Raw genomic sequence first — 20,844 nt, 5'->3', positions numbered from 1 at the left:
GTTCTGTTCAGTCGCCAACTTCGCACAGGGTCCAACTCCAGGAGGCCTTTGGCCCGGGGATCGCCCACCGACCAGCCTGGACACGAGGCGTGGCTACGGTTCAGGTTCCAGCCTTTGAACGGGTCTGAGACCGCCTCCTAGACCAATGAGACCCGGGGGCGTTGTCCCGAGGGCGGGTCCTCAGGCTCACGTGGTCCCCCTCCTCTCCCACGACCCTCTCTCTGGCCTTGGTTTGTAGCTTCTGTTTTTCCCTTCTTCCATCGCGACTTCGGGTCCTGACAAGACATGGCTTCTGCCACTGTGGCAGCTGCAAGGAGAGCGCTCCGCCGGGCTGTCCCGCTTCTCCGGCGCAGTTACCAGACGGAGAGGGGCGTCTATGGCTACCGGCCGAGGAAAGCCCAGAGCAGCGAGCCCCGAGGAGACGCTGCACAGCCCTCAGGTTGGGGGATGTGGCCCGGACACCGTGGGTGGAGGACAGGGACCGAAGGGGCCTCCTTGTGCGACCTGTGGTGGGGTGCTCTTGAAAGTGGGTGCTGGGCTCCAGGGAGCTTCTGGCCTGTGAAGAAGAACAGCCTGGGAGAGCTGAGGAGACAGGAGGAAGGCATTGGAATTGTCAGTGTCGAGGTCACCCCACTGTCTAGCCTCCATAATTAGACATCCCTGGGCTTTGATTCCAGGTAATCTCCCCATCTTTCTTGTTGGGTCCTGGTTTGGGGACAACTCTTTTTTTTTTTTATTACTTTCCTATAAACAAGAGGGAGCTTAGCTCTTTGCAGAGACAGGTCTGTGAGAGAAGACACGTTCTAACATTTCTCAGCTCTTAACTGGATGATTCATTTCCAGGGCCAACTTGTGTACCGAAGACCTCTCTGTGCTACCTGCAAGAGAGCAGTTGGTATATTATCCTGGACAACAGTAATACCATTTGTTCCTTGGATCTAGCTTAGCCTTTCACTTTAATTGGAGTGTAAGTTGCAACTGTGTTGCTGGTAGGTTTTGACATATTACCCAACAGATATATCAGTTTTGGAACTATGTTGCAGCCTTGTGTCAAGGAATAATTTTGAGTATTTGGTTTATGTTATGAAGTTATTCTATCATTATTTGTCCTCGTCCAATAGGAAAATGCAGGTTATTAGAGAAAACTGTTGGCATCTTTACAATTTTTTTTTTTCTTTTTTACATAACCTGGTGGTGGTGGTGCAAGCTTTTAATCCCAGAACTAGGGAGACCAGAGGCAGGTGGCTTCCTGTGAGTTCAAGGGCAGCCTGGTCTGTAGCCAGGACTCCCAACAACTACAAAAAAACTCAAGAAAATTTACAATTATTTATTTGTTATATATCTTTTATACTTATTTATTTTATGTGTATAAGTGTTTAACTTGCATGTATGTATGTACACCACATGCACACCTCGTGCCCACAGAAGTATCTGATCTCATGGAGGAACATACAGATGGTTACGGGCCAGGGTGTGGCTGATGGGAATATAATCTGGGTTTTTTGCAAGAGTAACGATGTGTTTAACTACCCCAGCCGTTTCTCTGGTTCCCAGTTAGCTTCTTGTTTGTTTGTTTGCTTGTTTGAGATATTGGTCTCACTATACAATCTCGGCTGGCCTGGAGCTTGGTGTAGACCAGGGTGGCCTCAGACTCAGAGATCTGTTTGCAACTGCCTTCCAAGCTCAGGAACTAAAGGTGTGTGCCACACCCCCAGTTGATATCTTTGATTCAAGTATTAATGTTGACAATCCCTCTCTATCAGGTTTGGTGCACGGCATTAGTCCTAGCACTGGAGAGGCAAAGGCGGGTGGGTGTCTGTGAGTCCAGTGCCACCCTGCTCTACATAGCAAGTCCCAGGCCAGCTGGGGCTGCATAGGGAGAACCTGTCACAAAGCAAACAAACAAATCCTCTTTATCTTCTAAGTGCCTGATCAGACCTTTGACTCTTTCTTCATACACTGGAAACCTAGTATTTTGTTTGCTTTTTTACCTTGGGACCACTGAAAATAAACCTCATCTCTCTCTTTTATATGTAGTCATTTCCCCCGCTTGATTCTTTGAGATAGGGTTTCTCTGTGGAGCCCTGGGTTCTAGAACTAGCTCTTTAGACCAGGCTGGCCTCAAACTCAAAGACCCACCTGCCTCAACCTCCTGAGTGCCAGGATCAAAGATGTGTGTCACCAGGCCTGGCTATAGTGAACCAGCTGTAGCCGAATATTTTTAGGGAAAGCATTTTGACTAATTAGACTGTTAATTCTGGCTTTGCAAGCTATTTTTTTTTTCACATTGCAAAATCAGTATAGAAATTTTTTCTTTTCTTCTTCTTCCTTCTCCTCTTCTTCTCTTTGGTTTTTTGAGACAAGGTTTTTCTGTGTAGCCTTGGCAGTCCTGGAACTCACTCTGAAGACCAGGCTGGCATTAAACTCACAGACATCTGCCTGTCTCTGTCTCCTGAGTTCTAGGGTTGAAGGCATGTGCCATCACTGCCCAGCTACCACTGAGCTGCCTATAATTCATATCCATTATTCTTTAAAAATTATTTATTATGTACACAGTATTCTGCCTGCATGTGTACATGCCAGAAGAGGGAGGGCATCAGATCTCATTATAGATGGTTATGAGCCACCATGTGGTTGCTGGGAACTGAACTCAGCAACCAGTGCTCTTAACCTCTGAGCCATCGCTACAGCCCCATATTCATTATTCTTAAACTTACGTGAGTATTGACAGTCATTTGGGGTTTTAAAATGCCAGCTTCTAGCTCTGGGTTTTTTTTTGTTTTGTTTTGTTTTTTCCTCTTTATCCGGGTTCTAGTTCAGTGACCTTTGGTGAAGTTCAGAAACATGACCTCCTCACACCCTTGTCCTTTTCTTCTGCTTGAGATCACAACGAGTGTTTTGTGCATGCTAGGCAAGTGCTGTGCCATGGAGCTACAGACACCCTCAGCCCAGAAACCATGAGTGTGTGTCTGTGTGCCCACCTCTGGCTACTCGTAAGAGATGTACTTTGTATGTGTACGTAGAGGGGCAGTGCCTTTAAGGTTATGTTAGTGGGCATTCAACATAAAGCTATTGAGCTTGCCTGTGAGCTTTTCTTTCACATGCTACTGACTTAAGCTTGTCACGGGAAAACCTAGGCTAATCGTTGTTTGAAAGACTATATAGAAATCATTTTGGGAGCTTCAGTCTGGTATATATCTCTGGAGTTGATTTTGTGTATCTGTCCTCTTCTCTTCCCTTGTTCCCAACTGGCTTTCCACTTCCTCCCAACAGAGAACTTGGCTCATTAGGAGGGACTTGGTAACAGTTGAAAGTTCAGTACTGAGTTATATCTTGAAGTTGTGGGTGTGACTTTTTGTGGGTTAGGGCTACTGGGAAGGAAGACATGGTCTTGCTCCGTAATCCTAGTTGACCTGGTACTTGGCTGTTGTCGCCTAGAGTGGCCTTCAGCTCTTGGTAGTCCTTCTGCTTCAGCTACCTGTGTTCTGGGATTACAGGCATGCACTACCATGGGAAGCTCATGCGCGTGTGTGTGTGTGTGTGTGTGTGTGTGTGTGTGTGTGTGTTTGTGAGAGAGAGAGAGAGAGAGAGATATATTTGGGATATTTGAATCTTGCTTGTACAACCAGAAGATTGAGTATCAAGAAAAGAAGCCTTTTAGATATGGGTCAGTACATTGTTTATGCTTTTACTATGAATATAATATAATTCAGTCATTTTGAATTTGTCCTTAAGTTCTAGATAAGTGTATTTATAGTTAGTTCTTTTTTTTTTTTTAAGATATATTTATTATTATCTATACATTGCTCTGCCTGCATGTACACCTGCAGACCAAAAGAGGGCACCAGATCACATTATAGATGGTTGTGAGTCACCATGTGGTTGCTGGGTATTGAACTCAGGACCTCTGGAAGAAGAGTCAGTGTCCTTAACCTTTGAGCCATCTCTCCAGCCCCATGATCTTTTATTGTTGGTCACATATTTAATTTGAGGATATTTAGAAAATAAAAGACAAACCCTTCTGGAAGTGGTCATTTTGACATTTCAGAAGTAACACAGTGGTCAAGCCGGTGACACATCCCTGTGATTAATTTTGCAGGCTGAAACAGGAGGATAACAAGCCCAAGGCCAGCGAAACCCTGTCTCAAGCCAGGCCTGGTGGTACACACCTTTAATCCCAGCAGCAGAGGTCAGCAGATCGCTGTGAGTTCCAGGCCAGCCTGCTCCACAAAGCGAGAGTAGGACAGCCAAGGGTACGCAGGGAGACTCTGTCTTGAAAAACAAAAACAAAACCTTGTCTCAAAGGAAAAGCAGCGGGAGGATGAAGTGAAGGATGCTCAAGGCTGTGCAACCTCCCTCGCTGCCCTTCTTTACCCTTGCTTGTCTTGGTTACAGTGAAAGCCTGCCTAGGGTGCCCACAGCATGCGCTAAGCATCCCGTTACGCTGAGGATTTAAGGTTATACTGAACTTGCCTTTAGAAACCTCTTGGGTTGAGGTGGTATTTTCAGCAGTTAAACTTTGACTGAGTGTTCTTTGTAGTTTACTCTTGGTGATGCCTTGTACTTTAGCCTCTGTAAACCTTAGTTGCCAAATTACTTTTTTAAATTTATTTGTGCTCAGAATCTTATGTACCGATTTTGGGCATACTTATCCAAATTCCCAGTTCACAGTGGAGATGAGTTAAAGAGTATACATTTTATCATGGAGGATTTTAGGTTTTCATCATCATTTTTTTTTTTTAAAGCATCATTTAGAAACAGTGTTGGTTACTTTACAAACTAAGTGACAGTAACAAATCAAAAGAGAAAGGCATATGTTGGCTCAAGTTTCAGGGGACACAGCCTGTGACAGAGAGGAAGGCATGGCAGCTGGGGCAGCACCACAGCTGAGCAGTGTGAGGTGTCTCCTCCCTGCTGGATCAGGAAGCAGAAATCAACCAACGCTAGTCCCCAGAACCCAGATGTTCGTTACCTCCCAAACAGGGTGACCTGCTAGGAGCAATGTGTTCAAAGACATAAATCCATAGGGAACGTTTCCGGTTTAACCTGTATCATAGACCCTCAAGAGATGGAAGCCACTGGATTCCAGACTGAGGGTGGTCATTGCTGTCTCTATCACCGAGCTTTGATAGGTGAAATGAGGCTGTGGGGTATTGCATGTTACAAATCCTGGGGGGCCTTTACTGGGATTGTAAAGAAATAGTTTGAATAAACAGAAAGCATTGGTGATTTTTTTCAGCGGCGGGGGTGGGTGACGTTTCAAGACAACCCTGTCTTTGTGTAACAGCCCTGGCTGTACTGGATTTGCTTTGTAGACCAGGCTGGACTCAAACTCAGAGATCCTCCTGCCTCTGCCTCCCGAATGCTGGGATTAAAGGCGTGCGCCACCAGGCCTGGCTTGCATTGGTGATTTTTTAAAGCTGTAGAAAATTCTGAAATATTAATGCAGATCCAAGAAGTTTAAAACTTTAGCCCTTAGTCTTAAAAGATGGTTCACTAAAACATTTCTCTGGTCATTTGTTTCTGTAGGTTTAAGACATCCTTTTTAAACTTTTGTTATAACCGGTGAAGGGGGGAGGGTTTGTCTCAGTGGCAGAATGCCTGCTTAGGATGCTCAGGGCTTGAGGACTTATGTCAAGGAGAAACATCAAAGTCAAATATACTTATTTGACTGCTGCTTCTTTTTATTTTTTATTTTTTAAGATTTATTTATTATGCATAGTGTTTTTGCCTGCATGTACACCTGCATTCCAGAAGAGGGCACCAGATCGCATTATAGATGGTTGTGAGCCACCGTGTGGTTGCTGGGAGTTGAACTTAGCACCTTTGGGAGAGCAACCAGTACTCCTACCCTCTGGGCCTTGGGACTAGAGTTATAGAAGGTTATAAGCTGCTGTGTGAGTGCAGAGAATTGAACCAGGATTCTCTGGAAAAGCAGCCATTGCTCTCTCTCTCTCTCTCTCTCTTTTTTTTTTTTTTTTTTTTTTTGGTTTTGTTTATTTGTTTGTTTGTTTGTTTGGTACAGGGTTTCTCTGTGTAGCCCTGGCTGTCTTGGACTCACTTTGTAGACCAGGCTGGCCTAGAACTCACAGAGATCTGCCTGCCTCTTCGTCCAAAGTGCTGGGATTATAGGCCTGCACCACCACGCCCAGCTTACAGCCATTGCTCTTAATGACTGAGCCATCTTCCCATCGCCCCACTTTTAACTGAAATATTAAGTTTATTTTAAATTAGCTGATAGTGCACTTTAGGCTGGGTAACTTGGCATTTTTCCTTCCGGAAGCAGAACTGTGTGATCTGTGCCCCATTGCCATTTTTATTTATAATAAATAACAAAGGGATCAATGTAGGACTGATGTTTTTACTATCGTCTTTTTATAAACAAGAGCAAAGAGCAATGTCTGAAAGGATGTCTCCTCAAACTAGAGGACATGTCCAGCAGTTAAGACTCAGGAAGAGAGCCGGGAGTGGTGGCACACGCCTTTAATCCCAGCACTCGGGAGGCAGAAGCAGGTGGATCTCTGTGAGTTCGAGGACAGCCTGGTCTACAAAGCAAGTCCAGGACAGCCAAGACTACACAGAGAAACCCTGTCTCGGAAAACATAAAAAAAAAAAAAAGACTCAGGAAGAGAGAACAAACCAGAGCCATTTCTGGGAATTTGGCACACTGTGGGCCGGCTTAGCTGCTGCTCTGCTAGCTCTGATCATTGCATCCCTGATCTTCCCTCACAGCCTATGACATGTGAGCCGGACAATACACAGAATACAGACCAAAGCACAGACTTAGCTGGGAAACCATTGCACAATAGTAATTGTTCATAAGATAGATGTTTGAAGAGTTTTGCTTTGTTTTCTTGAGACGGGGGCTCATAGTGTCCTGGCTGTCCTGGAACTCACAGAAAGCCACTCCTTCTGCCTCTGAGTGCTAGGATTAAGGCATGTACCACCACTCCAGCCTAACTTTACTCAATTGTTAGCTGCTGAGGGTTAAGCAAGGGCCTCACCCATGCTAGCCAACCTCTCTTCTAGACTGTCACCCATAGGTGCTTTGCTTTGAGACAGGATCATACTCTATATAGCTCAGGCTATCCTGGACCTCATTGTGTAGCCCAGGATGACCCTGAGGTCAGAGTACTCCCCGGCACGCTTACACTGCAGATGAGAACCACTGTGCCCATCTCATCTATATAGGCCTGTCATAGTTTAGCGTCATGTGAGTGACAAATAATTAAGCTTATCTCCTTGGTTCGAGGCCAGCCTGGACTACAGAGTGAGTTCCAGGACAGGCAGAGCTGTTACACAGAGAAACCCTGTCTCGAAAAACCAAAAAAGAGAGAGAGAGAGTGTGTGTGAGAGAGAGAGAGAGTGTGTGTGTGTGTGACAGAGAGAGAGAGAGAGAGAGAGAGAGAGAGAGAGAGAGAGAGAGAGAGAGAGAGAGATTATCTCCTTGTCTACAGTTTTATAAAACAACTGTGGCTGGAATCTATAAGCAAAAAAGAGGAGCTAGGTGTGGTGGTGCACACCTTTAATCCCAGCACTCGGGAGGCAGAGGCAGCAGGATTGCTGAGTTTGCAGCCAGCCTGGTCTACAAAGTGAGTCCAGGACAGCCAAAGCTATACTGAGAAATCCTGTCTCAAAAAACCAAAACCAAAAAAAAAAAGGATAATGGGTAGTTGCTACTAAGCCTAAGCACCTAAATTTGATCCCTGAGAACCACATTGTAAAAGGAGAGAACAGATTTTTTTTTTTTTAAGTTGTCCTTTGACTTCTGCATGCATGCTTTGGCATGCATGTGCCCTTTGTCAAAATAAGGAAATACCTTTTAAAAAGATTTAGTTATTTATTAGTATGTATACAGTGCTGTGACTGCACATACACCTGTAGGCCAGAAGAAGGCATCAGATCATGTTATAGATGGTTGCGAGCCACCATGTGGTTGCTGGGAATTGAACTCAGGACCTCTGAAGGAGCAGTCAGTGCCCTTAACCTCTGAGCCATCTCTCCAGCCCTAAGTAAGTTTTTTGTTGTTGTTGTTTTGTTGTTTGTTTGGTTGGTTTTTTTTGAGACAGGGTTTCTGTTTAGCCTTGGCTATCCTAGACTTACTTTGTAGACCAGGCTGGCCTCAAAGTCACAGCAATCTGCCTGCCTCTGCCTCCCGAGTGCTGGGATTAAAGGCGTGCGCCACCGTGCCGGGCCCCCTACATATTTTTTAACAAAGGAAATGCTAGGTTGGTTACTTGGCCTTATGGTAGAATACTTGCTTACCAAATGCAAGGCCTTGGATTTTTGTTCTCAGCACTAAGGTGAGAAAAGAAAATGTAGCATTGATTTTGGGGTTTTATCTAACTTTGGTATTATTATTTGTTCTTTTGGTTTATTTATTTGAGACAGTGTCTCACTACATAGCCCTGGCTGGCCTAGCACTTACTATGTAGGCCTTAATCCATCTGCCTCTGCCTCCCAAATTAAAAATGTGTAACTCTAATCAGAAAGAATATATATATATGTATATATATATGTATGTATATATATCTTTACATACATAGATTCTTGTTTTATATGTAGGAATGTTTTTCTTGCACATATGTTTATGCTTTATGCCTGAAAGGGCCAAAAGAGGACTCTGAATCCTCTGAAACTGGAGTTATAGATGGTTGTGAGCTGCTATGTGGGGAGCTGAGCCTGGTCCTCTGCAAGAACAGCAAGTGTTTTTTCTGTTGTTTATTTGCTTTTTTTAATATTTTGGTCTTTTGATACAGGGTTTCTCTGTGTAGCCTTGGCTGTCCTGGCCTTGTAGATCAGGCTGGCTTTGAACTCAAGAGATCCACCTGCCTCTGCCTCCCTGAGGGCTGGGATTACAGGTGTGCGCCACCACGCCCAGCATTAGCCCCGTTTTTAATGGTAAGATCTAAAACACCTGCACTAACGAGGAAAGAAAGGGGCCGTGTCTTTAATGTAAGCGTGGGAATAACGCTTCTCAGTCTCAGATGCTCTTTCCTAATGTTTCTCACATGTGCAGTTATTATTAAAGATAGGCATTCATGGCTCTAGTTCCTTTCCTGTTGGCTGTTGTTTTGTTTCCATGGACTTTAGCTATCACGAGATAAATGTAAAAAAACGAGCGTGTTTACCTAGCACCTGACTGTCTTTAATCACTGGCAGGTGTGAGTAGGGACAGTGTGTTAAATGTCTAAGGTTGTCCTTCTGTGACTAGCGTGACTGTAGTTTCCAAGCATCATTTGTGCTATTTTCGTTCTCTCAACTTAGTTGATCATGGCCTTGCCAGGCTGGTGACAGTATTCTGTGAGCACGGCCACAAAGCTGCCCAGATCAACCCTCTCTTTCCTGGACAAGCCCTGCTGGATACTGTGCCTGAAATCCAAGCCCTCGTGCAGACACTGCAGGGACCCTTCATAACCACAGGTGAGGTGGCACCTGGGTGTGAGAGGGGACCAGTGCTGAAGTGCTTTGCTCTGTCCTTGTAGAACTGGATGCCCTGGATTGGAGACTTCCATTGGGTAAAGGCGGTGGTTCTCAGACTTCCTGTTGCTACAACGCTTTTAATACATTGTTCCTCTGTGTTGTGGTGACTGCCAGCCATAAAAGTATCTTTGCTGTTACTGTATCATTGCTACTGTTATGACTCACTATGTAAATGCCTGCTTTTTTATGGTCTTGAGCAAGAGCAACCCCCTGTGTAAAGGTCATTATGATGGGGTTGCAGCCCGTAGGTTGAGAACCGCTAAGTGAAGGGACAGGAAGGGCACAATTTTTGTGTTCAAGTAGAAGCTGTCTTTTTTTTTTTTTTTTAAGATTTATTTATTATTTACACAGTATTCTGCTCACACGTGTGCCTGCCCACCACAAGAAGGCACCAGATCTCATTATAGGTGGTTGTAAGCCACCATGTAGTTGCTGGGAATTAAACTCGGGACCTTCGGAAGAGCAGACGGTGCTCTTAACCTCTAAGCCATTTCTCCAGCCCCCTAGAAGCTGTCTTGAAGCTCTAGAATGGTCTTATTTCCTCTGTGGTTAAAAAAAAAAAAAAAAAAAAAACCAGCATAGAGCACACCAGGAAGATGTTTCAGTGGGTAAAGGTGCCTGTCCCCAAGTGGGACGTGTGTAGTAGAAGGGAACCAGCTCCCAAAGTTTCCCCCTGACCTCTCTATATGCCATGTGTCATGGATGCACACAGTGCCCCCCATACATAACAGTGCTTAAAAATCCATACAAGTAGCTGGGTGTGGTGGCGCATGCCTTTAATCCCAGCACTCAGGAGGCAGAGGCAGGCGGATCGCTGTGAGTTCGAGGCCAGCCTGGTCTACAAAGTGAGTCCAGGATGGCCGAGGCTACACAGAGAAACCCTGTCTTGAAAACCAAAAAAAAAAAAAAAAAAAAAAAAACACACATGTAGGCACCACACCCCACGCATATAGAATGAGGCTCGTTTGCACAACTGCTCCTAGCTGTCCTTGCTGCCTCATTCAGTTTAGAGATGGTGTCTTAGATACTTTGCTATGACTGTTAGAAAACACCCCGACCAAGGCAGCTTAAAGAAGGGAGGGTTTAGCCGGGCGTGGTGGCGCACGCCTTTAATCCCAGCGCTCGGGAGGCAGAGGCAGGCGGATTGCTGTGAGTTCGAGGCCAGCCTGGTCTACAAAGTGAGTCCAGGATGGCCAAGGCTACACAGAGAAACCCTGTCTCGAAAAACCAAAAAAAAAAAAAAAAAAAAAAAAGAAGGGAGGGTTTATCTGGTCTCGGGGTTCTCCGTGGTAAGAGTCCATCCCCATTGCAGTGGGGGAAGTGTGGCAGCCGGCAGGCATGAGGCTGGCGCAGCAAGCCGAGAGTACACATCTCAAGTAGGAGTGCCACGTGGCTTTTAAATCTCCAAGCCCAGGCCTAGTGTCATACTTCCTCCAGCATGGCCTCCTACACTACCCAAACAGCACCACTGCCTGGCCACCAAGTCTTCCAATGTCTGAACCCATGGGGTACTCCTCACTAAAACTACCACAGGTGGAAAGAGGCTCGGGAAACTTAGGTAAGATGTAGCTGCTCTGTGGCCGAGGTAGGAAAACGACCCAGGTCGGCTTTCCAAAGCAGAAAGCCCCTCACTGCATTTCTTTCCCAGTCTGGGAAACTAAAACAGTTACAGAACAAAACAAACAAAGATTGGGCCTGGGTCGCACAGCACAGCACAGCACAGTCTTAATGTTATCGGTGTCATTGTGGGGCACGGATGAGACCTGGGACCCCGTGTGTGCCCTGTGCGTGCCAGGCTGGAGCTTTACACTGAGGTGTGTTTCTACCTCACGAGCCTTATGTTCTAGTCTGAAATTACAGTAGGATCAAAACTCAACGTAACGTGATGGTGCTATCTCAGGAAGGTCTCCTCCCCTCTAGTCGTACTGTCTCATGGGCATCAACCATGATTTTTAAATTTTCCTGTAGAGGTCTAGATGGGCCAGAGGCCGTGCCTCAGTGGCAGATGCTTGCTTTTTATGTGAAAGACCCTGGGTAAAATTTCCCACAATTGCTTTTTCAAAGGAAATATTAATAATCATTACGATTCAGTGTTGATGCTTTAAAAAAAAAAACAACTATATTTGGGGTATTAAAGCCTCTACCTCCCTTCCATCAGCCCCTTAGCTCTGGGTATGGTTAGGGAGAGAGAGGGCGCAGACCCCTGCACTTCTCCCGGCTCTTTAAGGTCAATTGGGTTCTTTGGGGACAGTACCAATCTCTGTCAACAGCAAATGCAGCAAGCAGTCTCCTCCGCCGGGCCGCTGTGTTGAAGCATTTCTCTCAGTCGGCTACAGAGACAGTTTGTCTCTGGTCTCTCCAAAGTGCTACACACCACAGGCCACCACCGTGCTCCACACTTTCTCTCACCTAGCTCTACTGTTTTCTCCCTCAGAGCCCTAGACCACACCCCCCCCCCCTGCAACACTAGGCAGGTGTTACCAACTGGCAGAGACCACGCCCTCACGAGACAGTTATCACCTGTGGACATATTAAAGCCCAAGCTAAAATCCCACACTTGGGATTAAGACAAAAACATAATTACGTAACATAACTGAGTTTACGAAGAGACCAAAACTTCCATTAGACTCGGTCTGTAATGGCGTGCTTACAGTTGAAGCAACCATGGTGTCCTGTTTTGTTCCACAATTTCTCTTCCGTGTGGTTGATTACTCTTTGGTTCTATTTCACAGGTCTGTTGAACATGGGTAAGGAAGAGGCTTCCCTGGAGGAAGTGTTAGCCTATTTGAACCATATCTACTGCGGGCCAATTTCTGTTGAAACCGCCCAGCTTCAGAGCCAGGAGGAGAAAGACTGGTTTGCCAGAAGGCTTGAGGAACTGAAAAAGGAGACGTTTACCACAGAGGAGCGAAAACACCTGTCAAAACTGTTGCTAGAATCGCAGGTATAAAAAGCATCAGCCAGGGGCTGGAGAGATGGCTCAGTGGTTAAAAACACTTCCTGTTGTTCTAGAGGACCCAGTTCAATTCCCAGCACCCACATGGTTCTTCACAACTGTCTTTCACTCCAGCAACAGGGGATCCAATGCCTATGGCTTCTGAGGGCACCTGCACTCATGTGTACATGCTGACATACAGATACTGACAGCTGTCAGTAACGAGACGTGGTAAAAATAAGTACTCCCTTGCTACAAAGATAAGTAGCTACTGAAGAGAGGAAAGGAAAAATATTAGACCGTGCCCCATCGCGCCTCGTTGCTTCAGCTCAGCAGGCTGATCTGCACCTCACTCCAAGTAGAGGCAAAGTAGATCACTAGACAGGTGCACTGTTGGTTCTCCTCAGCATCAAAGTATGTTGCTTATTTGGTAAACACTGACAAAAGTCCTTAAAGTTGTGTGTCTCTGTCTGTCTCCTGAAGAGATTGCTCACCTCCTCTGAAGAGGTTCCCAATGTATAATCAGCCAAACCAAATCGCCCGGGCTGTGGTAAGGGCCCAGGCATGTCAACCTGGTACCAGGGCTGTGGTAAGGGCCCAAGCATGTCAACCCAGTAAGAGACCTCTTCCCAGCATTTGAGTAGCTGGAGAGGGTTAGACTTTGGTGACATCATACTGTAGAACCGCTACGAAAACTAACGTGTCAGGCCAGGCAGCAGATAGCTAAGTCTGGCCGTAAGTCTGGAAAACCAATACGTAAAGAGGTGGTTCCCAGCTCCATAACTCCACCGCTCGGGTCCTTCTCTTTCCAGCTCCTTCCGTGTCAGGCTCGGCAGAGCTGTGCTATCCCGAGATATCTCTCTCCGTGGATAAAGGGGCACAGATGTGACTACGGGAGTAATGTGGGGCCTTCTTACAACACACAGAACCCATCTGCCTTCGCCTGAGCACTTGGCTCTCTCCCAGCACCTAATATGTCTGTTCCATAGGAGTTTGACCACTTTTTGGCCACCAAGTTTGCCACAGTGAAGAGATATGGAGGTGAAGGGGCCGAAAGCATGATGGGGTTTTTCCATGAGTTGCTGAAATCGGCAGCCTACGGTGGTATAACTGATCTCATTATCGGCATGCCCCATAGAGGGAGGCTGAATCTGCTGGCAGGCCTTCTGCAGTTACCTCCAGAGGTAAGGTTCCTTTCTATGTGTTTTCGTTTGCTTCTTTGTTTGTTTTTTATATTCATGGGGCTGACAGGTTTTTTTTTTTATCTTTTTATAGTAATTTTTTAGTTTAAAAAATTATAATAAAATCACATCATTTTCTCCTTCTCTTTTCTCTCTCTAAACCCTCCCTTGTACCTCCTTGTTCTCTCTCAAATTTCCGACCTCATTTTCTTTATTTGTTGTTACACACCCCCTTCCGCCCACCTCCACATTCCCACACTCCTAAACGCATAAATACAACCTGTTCAGCCCCTATCTTGTTACCCGTATGTATGTGATCTCAGAGCTAGCCACTTGGTATGGGGTGAACAGCTGGAGGCCCTTCCCTGGGGCCGACCACTTCTTCCGCTCCCAGCATTCCCCAGTTGCCTATAGATCTTTGTCTCAGGCAGTACTTAGCCCCACTATGCAGTCCTTTGCTATCTGTGCCCTGCAAAATGGAGTCTAACAAGGCATAGTCCTGGAGCTACCACCCACACATGGGTACCAGCACCACACAAACAAGGGCTAACAGGCAGGTCACCATGACAACAGTAGTGCTGAAGTGAAAATGCAGTTACCCAGGCCACTAGGGACTAGAGAGAGTCTTACTGGGATATCTGGGGAAAACTGCCTGCCAGCCACATTTCAGGGAAGTGTTTCTTTCTTTCTTTTTTTCTTTTTTCTTTTCTTTTCTTTTTCTTTCTTTCTTTCTTTCTTTCTTTTTTTTTTTTTTTTTTTGTTTGTTTTTTTGTTTGTAGTTTTTTGAGACAGGGTTTCTCTGTGTAGTCTTGACTCACTTTGCAGACCAGGCTGGCCTCAAACTCACAGAGATATGCTTACCTCTGCCTCCCAAGTGCTGGGATTAAAGGCATGTGCCACCGTGCCTGGCTAGAAAAGTGTTTTTTTAACTGAAGGATCCAGTTTCTTCTGGATTCTGTGGGTACCCGCACTCATGCGCACATACCCACACACAGGTACACACAGATACATACAGGTAATTAACAATCAAAAATAATGTAAAAATGCTGACATTCATTTGATTCTGAAGAACTCCAAGTAATCCTGAGTGGCCCAGTGTTAGAAATCTGTGTCTATCTTTAAACAATGATGCCTGTAATAACTATAAAAGAATTTACGTAATGCTTATATTTCTCTAGGCTCACTTTAGATGCCGCTGTAATAAGGCTTGTTTCATCTCATGTATGTTTGTTCTAATAGCTGATGTTCCGTAAAATGCGAGGCTTAAGTGAATTTCCAGAAAATGCCGCAGCCATTGGAGATGTCCTGTCCCATCTGACCTCCTCCGTGGACCTAGACTTCGGTGCCCACCGTCCCCTCCATGTGACAATGCTGCCAAACCCTTCACATTTGGAAGCTGTTAACCCCGTGGCCGTAGGGAAAACTCGTGGTAGGCAACAGTCTCGTGAAGACGGTGACTACTCACCTCACAGTTCTGCTCAGCCTGGGGACAGAGTCATTTGCCTACAGGTACTTCGAGTTTTGGAGAGGGAGGGAAAAACTGGAAAGAACAATGGGTTGATAGATATGACAGGAGATCACAGATATTCAAGAGGAAAGTGGAGTGACATTTTGAGAAAAGAGGATTCTGTGTCTTAAAAAAAAATTGTAAAAATTTCCATAATATGGTTATTATTTGCAGCAGGTTTAAAAAAATATTCTTCCTGCCCCAACCAGCTTGTCTACCAGGTTTTCCAGCTATATTCTCATCTAGTGGCTTTGAATGTTCCAGAAGATTAGCATGTTTTAGACAACCTTTCAGAATACCATTTCAAATTTTCGAATTCTTTTCTTTGTTCATGTGATCCTCTTTCTTCCTGCACCTTGGCTTTGATGTGACTGTCACCTTACTCTTATACTCATTTCAGCGGGCTGGATTCCGTGATGGGAGCTGCTTCTCTCTGTCGCTTTTCAGCGGTGAGTGACTGCAGAGAGGGCGAGTTCAGAGTGCACTGTCCCTCACAGACTGTGTGTGTGTGCGTGTGCGTGCGTGCGTGCCACAACTTGCATGTAGAGGTCAGAGGACAGTTATGTAGAATCAGTTCCATCTTTCTACCTTTACCTGGGGTTCCAGGGCTACAACTCAGGTGGTTGGGGTTGTAAAGTTAACATTTTTACCCTCTGCATCATCTCACTTGTCCTGTTCCTCATTTTTGTTGTTGTTGTTTTGTCTTTGGTTTTTGAGACAGGGGTTCTCTATGTAGTCTTGGCTGTCCTGGAGTCACGTTGTAGACCAGGCTGGCTTCGAACTCACAACGATTCACCAGTCTCTGAGTGCTGAGTGCTGAGTGCTGCGCCACCACGCCGGGTTCTGTTCCTCATATCTGAAGGCTGTTTTTCATGCATAACTTCTTAGAGCTGAAGCTGGGCCTGTAGCTCAGTGGTAGAATGCTTGCCTGGGAAGCATGCGACCCTGGGTTCAATCCCTAGCACAGACAATAAAGTCCGTAGAGCGACGCTTTTGTTGCATGTGTAATAGCCATTCCTCCCTTGGTGCTGCTGAAGATGCTAGAACGTTTGTGAAAGTGAGAAGTCAGGAGTCCAGAGTAGAGTGTTTACAGTGTTTACAGTGTTTAACAGGGAGAGATGATAGGTATCTTTGAAAAGTGATTTTGAGATGAGTCTAAACACACTAAAAAGTCCTGAAACCTGTATATTTCTAGGCCAGGATAGTCACAAGACGGTGGCTGTTTGTATTCCTATTAGTATTTTAAAACAATTTGTTTCAATCAGAAAACTTAAGTTGGTTAGTTCCTTACTTCCTCCATCTTGTGTGTGCTTTAGGTTCACGGTGACGCTTCCTTCTGCGGTCAAGGGATTGTTCTCGAAACGTTCACGCTCTCTAATCTCCCACATTTCAGAATTGGTGGGAGCATCCATCTAATCGTCAATAACCAGCTAGGTTACACCACTCCAGCAGAAAGAGGAAGGTCGTCTTTGTACAGCAGTGACATGGGTACGTAGCTCACTCCGCTTGACATTGCTGTCAGCCAGACATGGAATTTGTAGAGAGACTTCTGGTTCCTTCGGTATAACGAGTCCTGCTGGTTATCACATTTTAATATTTTGTTCCTTTTCTTTTTTTTTTTTTTTAAGATTTATTTATTTATTATATATACAATGCTCTGCCTACATGTACACCTGCAGGCCAGAAGAAGGCATCAGATCACATCATAGATGGTTGTGAGCCACCATGTGGTTGCTGAGAATTGAACTTAGGACCTCTGGAAGAGCAGTCAGTGCTCTTAACCTCTGAGCCATCTCTCCAGCCCCTAATATTTTGTTCTTAAACAAGGCCTCACTGAGGAACTCTGGTTGGCCTGGAACCTGCTATTATGTAAACCAGGCTGGCTGGGAACTCACAGAGATCCCCCTGCCTCTACCTCCCTGCCTTAGTTATTGCTGTGAAGGGATGCCACGACCAAGGTAACTTATAAAAGAAAGCATTTAATTAGGGGCTTACTTTTAAGTGTCAGAGGGTGAGACGTAGACCAGCATGGCTGGAAACATGACAGGAGGCAGGCTTGGTACTGGAGCAGCGAAGGAGAACTTACAGCTGGTCCGCAAACATGCGGCAGAGAGAGTGAGAGACTGGGCCTGGTGTCAAAGCTCACCTCTAGTGACAGACTTTTTCCATCAAGGCCACACCTCCTAATCCTTCCTAAACAGCCTACCAACTGGGAGCCGAACAGTGAAACAGATGAGCCTCTGGGGGCCTTTCTCGTTCTAACCACCACACTTTCAAGTGCTGGGATTAAATTTTATTTTATTTTATTTTTTTGAAGTTAGATATGGCCAGTCATTGTCAATAATTACCAAGTTAACATTCATGTGTTTAGTTTGCATATGCTGTTGATTTATTTTATATGTTTGCTGACCACAGGGCATTGTGAATGGTAGGCAAGCACTCTACCATAGAAGTACGTCAGGGTATTGTGCATACTAGGCAAAAATCCTTCCCCAGAGCTATACTCCAGCCTCAAGTGTGAGCTTGTGATGCAAAGGAGATAAGACAAGCATGAGCCTGAGAGTGTTCTGCCCCAGATGCTTACACAGTCAGCTCGATAACCTGGTACAAGCCAAAGAGCTGTGCTGTCGAGGCTCTAGACTGCTCAAACTTAAGAGTGCTCAGAGTTTGAGTAAAAAACGCCATGTTAACCCAGTGAGTTTACCAGAACAGTATAGTTAGAAATAAGTTGCAAAGAGTCAGAGTCAGCTTACCTTAATCTATGGAAGCAGCAGTCTTAGCACTGAGTCAGGGTCTCGTTGTCTATTCACAGTTCACAGAATTATTACAGGAGCTGTCAACCACTTTAATAACTAGAATTCGGACTTCTGAATTGTCCGGCATAGGAAAAACACTTTCTAGAACTCTCTTCAAAAAAAAGAAAACTATCTTTTCCTAGGATTCATGCTTTAGTGACCTGCTGTCTCAGGAAAAAAGGTAATCACAATAGGAACAATACGAAAATAAATGTCACTGTCACTGTGCAAGGTACTGTGACACATTAACACTTTATATTCATTAGTTCAGGAAATCTTGACAATGTCACTCAGAGCCCAGACTAACTCAATTTATTTACGTACGGAGTTTTAGCTTTTCATTTCTATTTTATATGTATGGGTGGGTGTTTCGCCTGCTGGTATGCATGTCTGTGCACCACATGCGTGTAGTACCTGCATATGCCAGAAGACAGTGTTGGATCCTGCTGGGGCTGGTATTGCAGACATCTGTGAGCCACCGGGACTGAAACCTAGGCCCCCTGGAAGAGCAGGCAGTGCTCTTAGGCATGCTCTCTAGCCTCTAGACAGATCTCGAACATGTTCAGTGTCACACAGTAGGTCCTGGATCTGAGACTAGTCAGCTGAACTCCAAAGCTTGTATTCATGACACCCAGGCTGAACTACCTCTGTGTTGCAGGGCTGTCTTCCCACTTAGGCAAAAGGGTGTTGGGAAATGTCTAGTATTAGCCCATGTTAACTATCTCTCTCTCTCTCTCACCGTCTTTAGGAAAGGTCGTAGGCTGTGCCATCATCCATGTCAATGGAGACAGTCCAGAGGAAGTGGTCCGAGCTACACGACTTGCTTTTGAGTATCAGCGCCAGTTCCGCCAGGACGTGATTATTGATCTGTTATGCTATCGACAGTGGGGCCACAATGAGCTTGATGAGCCTTTCTTCACGAACCCAGCCATGTACAAAATCATCAGGTACACTTAGCAACCTGCCTTCAAGATACGGGCTAACCTCCTCCTTCTCAGTCAGTCAATCAATGAACCATTTGATGGTGGTGGAAATTCAACTAGAGCCATGTGCATGCGAGGTCTCTCTCTCTCTCTCTCTCTCTCTCTCTCTCTCTCTCTCTCTCTCTCTCTCTCTCTCTCTCTCTCTCTCTCTCTCTCTCTCTCTCTCTCTGTGTGTGTGTGTATGTGTACATAAGTGGAGGGTGAAGGACAACTTAAGGTAATTGGTTCTTTCCATGTTGGTCCTTTGAATCAAACCCAGCTGGGCCTTCTCAGCAGCCTGCATCTCCATTATCTTCTGATAGATGCTTTGAAGTGGGACGGACAGCTAAGCTGTGCCTGTCTTATAGAAACCAGAGTGCAGAGTGGTCATCTTGTTTGTTTGTGTTTTGAGACAGGGTCTCTCTGTGTAGCCCTGGCTGTCCTGGACTCGCTTTGTAGACCAGGCTGGCCTTGAATTCACATCAATCCACCTGCCTCTGCCTCCCTAGTGCTGGGAGTAAAGTCGTGCGCCACCACTGCCTGGCTCAAAGTGGTCATCTTACAAGGCTCAAGAGCGCCCATTAGGGATTCTTGACACTTCATGTCTGCTTATTAAGTAGAGAGTGAGCAACTTTACTTATTTAGCAGTTAGCAAGCCTAGGTAAGGAGACTTGGGTAACACCGCGCTTGAGGCTAGTTAGTATGACTCTGGCAGGATAGGAGTTGGACTTCCATGACTCATTTCTTTAAACGGTACCCAAGGACCCACTTCTATCTTGAGAGGAAATAGTTTGAGCAATTGGTTTTGTTTGTTTGTTTGTTGAGCAATTGTTTTTTAATTTGTGTGCAGGTGAGGAGAATAGAGGTGTCCTTAGGAGTGCCAGTCACCTTCTTCGACACAGGGTTTTTTCAGGGGCCTAGAGTTTACCAATTAGCTTAGACTGGCTAGCATCCCCAACAGTTTTATTTTCTGTTAGCTTGTGTGTTTGTTTATCTGTGTGAATATGTATGTGCATGTGTGTGAACAGGTCCCCACAGAGGCTAAAAGGGGGCATCTGGTCCCTTAGAGCTGGAATTACAGGCGTTTGTGAGCTACCTGACATGAGTGCTGAGGTCCTTATGAAAGAACAGCCAGCACTCTTAAACTGTTGAGGTTATCTCCAGCTTCCTGCAGTATTTTAAAAATAACAATTTGTTGCTGGGTGGTGGTGGTGCACGCCTTTAATCCCAGTCCTTGGGAGGCAGAGGCAGGCAGATCTCTGTGAGTTTGAGGTCAGCCTGGTCTACAAAACAAGTCCAAGACAGCCAAGGCTACACAGAGAAACCTTGTTTTTAAAAAACCAAACCCAAAACCAAATCAAAATAAAAAAAAAACCCAAAACCAAAACCAAAACCAAAAATTTGGTGACATTTAATACATCACAACAACCACAATCTCTATCTAGTTCCAGCCTGTTCATTAAGTGACTTTTAAGGATGGTAACATCCTGCAATGCCCTTGGCAATGATTCTCTTTGAGTTGTAGGTATGGGATTGACCCTGTCTCCTTCCAACAGAGCCCGAAAGAGCATCCCTGACACCTATGCAGAGCACCTCATTGCCAGTGGACTCATGACCCAGGAGGAGGTTTCTGACATAAAAGCTTCCTACTATGCCAAGTTAAATGACCACTTGGCCAACACGGCCCACTACAGCCCCCGTGCCACTAACCTGCAGGCCCACTGGCAGGGCCTGGTGCAGCCAGAGGCATGCGTCACCACCTGGAACACAGGTGTGCCGCTGGAGCTCCTTCGGTTTATTGGCGTGAAGTCCGTGGAGGTTCCAGACAAACTGCAGTTACACAGCCAGCTTCTGAAGATGTATGTTCAGGTGGGTAGCCTTGACATCACCCTTTACTGATTTGTACTTTTGCTCAGCAAAGACACTGATGCTTCCAGTCGCTAATTTGAGAAATATTTATTGTATGTTATTGGGTTGTAGC

The 20,844-nt window shown here is 45.5% G+C and overlaps 1 protein-coding gene across 1 annotated transcript in view; it reads left to right on the top strand.

The window, feature by feature from the left end:
• The first annotated feature begins 216 nt into the window (after positions 1-216).
• Positions 217-20,844, top strand: part of Dhtkd1 (dehydrogenase E1 and transketolase domain containing 1) — a 38,387-nt gene continuing 17,759 nt past the window's right edge. The window contains exons 1-8 of the mRNA XM_051151355.1: positions 217-439; positions 9,268-9,423; positions 12,216-12,427; positions 13,408-13,602; positions 14,839-15,108; positions 16,423-16,594; positions 18,650-18,848; positions 20,420-20,732. Coding sequence (XP_051007312.1) covers positions 286-439; positions 9,268-9,423; positions 12,216-12,427; positions 13,408-13,602; positions 14,839-15,108; positions 16,423-16,594; positions 18,650-18,848; positions 20,420-20,732 — 1,671 coding nt within the window. The 5' untranslated portion in view covers positions 217-285. The remainder of the gene's footprint in view (positions 440-9,267; positions 9,424-12,215; positions 12,428-13,407; positions 13,603-14,838; positions 15,109-16,422; positions 16,595-18,649; positions 18,849-20,419; positions 20,733-20,844) is intronic.

This window comes from Acomys russatus, chromosome 9, assembly GCF_903995435.1.
Source record: "Acomys russatus chromosome 9, mAcoRus1.1, whole genome shotgun sequence".
In the NCBI taxonomy this organism is placed as follows: Eukaryota; Metazoa; Chordata; class Mammalia; order Rodentia; family Muridae; genus Acomys; species Acomys russatus.
Note: the sequence above shows the minus strand (reverse complement) of the source record. Positions and strands in the feature narration are given on the sequence as shown.